At 41.5% G+C, this 5,568-nt stretch overlaps 1 protein-coding gene across 1 annotated transcript; it reads left to right on the top strand.

Moving 5' to 3' along the window:
* The first annotated feature begins 713 nt into the window (after positions 1–713).
* Positions 714–1,359, top strand: LOC129856685 (hepcidin). Its single transcript, XM_055924421.1, has 3 exons — positions 714–794; positions 889–969; positions 1,215–1,359. Exons 1-3 carry the CDS (start codon positions 714–716, stop codon positions 1,311–1,313), a joined length of 261 nt encoding a protein of 86 aa, XP_055780396.1. The 3' UTR covers positions 1,314–1,359.
* The last annotated feature ends 4,209 nt before the right edge of the window (positions 1,360–5,568 follow it).

The raw sequence follows: 5,568 nt of genomic DNA, 5'->3' as shown, positions 1-5,568 counted from the left end.
AACTGAGCCACACAAGACATTTCAGTTGCCTACACGTTCAAATAAATCATTTTTTTTCCTCAACTACAAAATATCTTTGCCTAATAATTCATGCATGAATCACTATTATTTCATACGGTCTGATGAACACTACATAATACAATACCTGCCACTTAATAATATAATATTCTTGTATTCCTAATAACACTTGAAAAAACTGAATGAAAGGTGCCACAGAGGAATTTTGTTCTTTAATTTTTGCATTGCACTGTAATGAAAATGTCCATAATATATCTGTGGGAATAGTAGAAAGATATTGTTTCACAGTATTACTTACAGTGTTGTGATTGGCTGGGATATTTGTTAATTAATTTCTTCCGCCGGAGCGGCCTCTGTTGTCAAAATGGGAAAGCTGTTTTGACTTTGTGGCTGTGCTATCTAGTGGAAATCGGGTCAAGTGGCAGGATTGCACAATAGTGGCCAAAGTGTGTTTAAGTGTATAATACCGGTGTACCACAGTCTCAACAAAAGACAGAAGTCCCTCAACCACATACACCAAAAGGACCATCAACTAACTTGGGACTCATCTATTGCATTTAAAATTGTGCGTTGGAGAGTCTCTCTTTATGGGACAATTTAAGAGTTCTGATCTTCTTTATAAACTGTCACTTCAATTCCAACTGATTTCAACCGGACTTTTTAAATAGGCTATAACCTTCCTAACAAAACCGGGAATGAAGGCCTTCAGTGTTGCATTTGCTATCGACCTCGCGTGTATGTTCATCCTTGAAGGCACTGCCGTTCCTTTCTCCGAAGTATGGCTAATTTTCTAACAACAACTCACTTCAAACATGTCTGCATCGATTTTAGAGGTTGGTCATGGTTAATTTGTGCAAAATATCTTTGCAGGTGCGAACGGAGGAGGTTGGAAGCATTGACAGTCCAGTTGGGGAACATCAACAGCCGGGCGGCGAGTCCATGCATCTGCCGGTACGTTCAATTGACTGAATGAATTAAGTAATTACCTTTAGCAAATTAAAATCGAAGTGGTTGCATTTGCCCCGCAGAATTTAATTAACCTACTTGTGCTACCTGTTATCGTTTGATTGTGAGCCGTTAGAGAGGGCTTCAGGGCGAGCAGTGCACAACGTGTTTGTGAAGTGGAGACTTGGACAGAAATACTTACCATATGCTTGTTCCCACCTTTTTCATTTTCTTTTCTTGGCGGGATACAGGAGCATTTCAGGTTCAAGCGTCAGAGCCACCTCTCCCTGTGCCGTTGGTGCTGCAACTGCTGTCACAACAAGGGCTGTGGCTTCTGCTGCAAATTCTGAGGACCTGCCTGCACTACAACCCTCTTATTAACTTATTGCCTTTAATTTCCCCCCTATTCTTATACATTTCTTTTGTACATTTCTAAGATGCAATCTTATTGATGTCTTTCTCAACGCACAACCTCGGTCTTGTACATAAATGCTTTGTATCATGTTGTATATCTATTGTATAGCCTAATGACACAAGAAAAATACTTAACTATTTGAAATAAGTGAGGATTTTTATTTTCTATTTTGTACATTTTATAAAAATGTAAAAAATGTAGTTTGTACGTGTTTGCGATGTTTTCATTCTACGATGTTGTCAATCACAGATTCAACCAAAAAGACCAGGGAGGTTTTCCAATGCTTCGCAAAGAAGTGCACCTACTGGTAGATGGATTTTAAAAAAGGAAACATTGAATATTCCTTTGACCATGGTGAAGTTAATAATTAGACTTTGGAGGGTGCATCAATACACCCAAAGATACAGGCGTCCTTCCTAGCTCAGTTGCCGGAGATGAAGTAAACAACTCAGGGATTTCATCATGAGGCTGATTACTTTATTTTTAACGCTGCCCAGAGAGGACGTCATTTTTATGGGCAGAGCAACACCTGATCTGGTGCTGTGATTGTGTGCATCCCTAACACGGGGAAAGTAATCAGTTAGATACCTGGGCGCAGATCCATAAATACTCCTGTAAACGAAACCTAGTCTAATCTGGGACACCTTAGCCTCAACAGGCAGCTAGTTTAGTTCCTGAAAGCAGCTCCTGCCTATGTGAGTATGTGGACTCACCTTCAATATTACCCTTATCAGCTTATTCTAGGCTATCTGGAGCTTCCCCTTCATTATGCTTAGATAAGCCCCCAATCCAGGAATTACTAGCGTAGTCAAAATGGCATTGAATGAGGGCAGTGGCTAGCACTTTCATGGAGTCCTTATCAAGCAGCTTGAACTTTCTAGACAAAAACTTAGTGCTGGCATTAACCTTTCCTAGCACTTGCTCACACATCCCAAGCTTCCATCAAGGATACATCCCAGGTAGCTAACAGAGGTTTTAGTGGTCAGCACCTCACCATTCTAACTTAGCTTATTATCTCCAAGCCATTTGCTAATGTAAGTAAGCTCTGTGCTAAGTATGCTCTCCAACATAGTTTAACTTTTGTGAGACACCAGAAGTGTAGAGTCATCCACATAAAGGAAAAGACGGCAAGAACAAGCATCTTTTATATCGTTAATATACAGTAAAAACAGTAGAGGCCCAAGCACGGTCCCCTGCGGAACACCACAACTCATTGGTTTTGCTCCCATTAACCTCTACTACTTGCTCCCTACCTGATAAATAGGAATTTACCCAGCCTAGAGCGATAATGCTTAACCCCAACGCCTCCATTTTGGAGATTAGGAGACAGTGGTTAACTGTATCAAAGGCCTTTTGTAGGTCAAGCAGTACCATTCCACAGAAATTTCCATCAATCTTTTTCCTGATGAAGTCAGTCAAGTAAAGTAGACATGAATCGGTGGAGCATGTTTTTCTAAAACCCAACTGAAAATCATACATTAGACTTTGTTTGTTGACATATTCATACATTTACTCATGTACAACTCTCTCCAGGATCTTTGATGTTATACTGAGAATAGATACAGGCCTATAATTCCTAGGGTCAGACTTTGACCCCTTCTTATACAGAGATATAACTTTAGCTTGTTTCATGTTCATGCCATGTTCAAGAGAGAGATTAACAATATAAGGGTGAATTTGCTCAGCAGAATCTATAAGAAACCATACAGGAATATTATCCAAGCCTGTAGCTTTGGTGTATTTAAGCTCTGCTAGCGTACTGACTCTTTTGGCTGTTGCCATCTTTGCAAAAGAAAAAGACTTTGGCTGAACCCCTAACTCGGCTTAGTACTTTTTGACTTGGTTGTTTCCAATCAAACCAAAACTGGTAGACAGCTTGCTAACAGGCTTGCTGGCAATATTGTTCTCAATGATTTTCTCATCAAAGGAACCCCTCTTAGCTTCATCCATCCTGCTATGTGCTTCATTTCTGTGACGTTTATACGGGTCAAAATCAGGCTGCTCTTGAGAGTTCTAAATTTCTTAAAGGCCTTATTCCTTGCTTGGATAGGTTCTAGAATCTCATGATTAAACCAAGGGCTAGATCTCTGTTTTACCCTGACCCGTCTAATGGGAGCCTACATTTAAAGGCTTCACAGGCACTGTCTACCCCCACGCTATCCAACACAGGTGACCAGTCAATTTTACCCACCTGCTCCCTAAGCATTTCACAGTATTTTTTGTCCTCTGATTCTAATGGTTTTGTGACACATAAATGTATCTTTAAAAACCCTCCTTCTGCAAAATGTAATAAAATGATCACTGATTCCATATACTATTACTCCACTCTGCAATATTTTGGATTTATCAGACACCAACATTAAGTCAATTGTACTTTGCACTGTTTCACATACCCTGGAGGGATCTTTTATCATTTGGGTGTGATCTACAGAAGTGATCTACAGAAGTACAAAAATACACTGGGTTGGGCTATCCTTTTTACAGACATCAGTATTGAAATCCTCAAACAAAATGATTCCCTTCACCAGGGAATCATTACAGTTTGACAACACAATTTCGAGACCTTCATAGAATGCATTCTGATTGGGCGGCATGTAACACACCCCCAACAAAATTGGCTTGGATTTGGGAAGGCAGATATTCAGCCAGACAATCTCCAGATCAACGCTTAAATCCGATCTGACGTTAAAAGCAATGTTCGATTTTTACAAACGCACATATCCCCCACCGTTCCGATTCCGATCCTTCCTGACAACAGAGTAATTGACTATCTCAATTTCTGAGTCACAAACAGATGAATCTAGCCATGTCCCAGTAAAACATAAGACTCCCACCTCTGATTTGCAAACCAACAGGCATATCTCATCAATCTTCGGTAGTAGGCTTCGGACGTTTAAGTGCACAAGATGTAAAGCCTTCTTCCCAAAGGCCTCACTGAATTCCCGATCCACTTGTAACTCGCCTCCCACTGCGCGGCCATCTTCCCGCTGCACTGCCTCCGGTGGCCTCTCTGCCGCCATGGCGCACCCCTCCCCAGGTGCTGCTACATCGTCCATTGTTGAAAATGAAATTTCTGTATTTCATTTTCAATAAATATGCAAACATTTCTAAAAACATGTTTTCACTTTGTCATTAGGGGGTATTGTGTGTAGATGGCTTAGATTTTTTTTTGTTGGGGGGGGGGGGGGGATTCAGGTGTATTAAATCAAGGGGTATGAACACACACACACACACACACAATTAATTCCTGGACTGATCTGAGAGTCTAAGTTGTCAATATTGTCAATGTTTTATGATCAGTCCATTGCACCTGGTAACCCTTTGAGGTGGGAGGGTGGTTGACGTTGTTGCTCAGTATTCTGTGTAATACAGTTGTCAGCATATAGGGAGTGCTAGACACCATGGATTGTGACATTTAAATAGGCCCCCCCATTCGCGCAATCGCCATAATGACTGCTCATTCGAGTGTGATTCAACATGTTACACATTCGAATCAACATGGGCACACTCAGCTTTTTCTGTCTCTCTCTCTCTCTCTCCATCCATATGTAAAAGGCCACAGAATAGGTTAATACTGAGAGCCAGGCGATTGTAGAAACAGAGTAGGTCTAACAAACATTTCTCACCATCTCTCTCTCTGACACTGCCTCTCCATTTCCCTCTGCCTCTCCCTCTGCACTCTCACTCTCTCATTCTCCCTCTCACTCTCTCTATCTCAATATATTATGTGCTCTAAGGCCACTGAATGGGTGGCCTTAGAGAGTGTGTCGAAATAGAGAGTGTCAAAATACTCTCCAACAGTAGGCCTACAGCTAGAGGGTAATAACCGAGGCCTATTGACCGACAGCTAATATTGAGATTATGTCATTAAAAAATGTCTTCCGGCCGCCTATCTATATTATAGTTCCATCACACCAGTATAATACATCATGTCATGTCATTTGCATTTAGATCACCCCTTTTCTTGGATTGCATACTGGATTGCATGCTGGATTGCATACTGGATTGCATACTGGATTGCATACTGGATTGCATACTGGGCGTTGGGCGCGGTGGAGTCGATAGTGAGGTTTCTAAAGAGAAGGGATGGGGATCATAACGAAGGCGAACCACCAACACAAACACAGCCGCCCGGCCCCTCTTCTGTCCGACTCCTTGCAGCACCTGGAGTCGTTAGTTTTAATTAGCAG

Source organism: Salvelinus fontinalis, chromosome 6 (genome assembly GCF_029448725.1).
Source record: "Salvelinus fontinalis isolate EN_2023a chromosome 6, ASM2944872v1, whole genome shotgun sequence".
NCBI classification, from domain to species: domain Eukaryota; kingdom Metazoa; phylum Chordata; class Actinopteri; order Salmoniformes; family Salmonidae; genus Salvelinus; species Salvelinus fontinalis.
The sequence above is the reverse complement of the archived record's forward strand: the minus strand, read 5'-3'. Positions and strand labels throughout refer to the sequence as shown.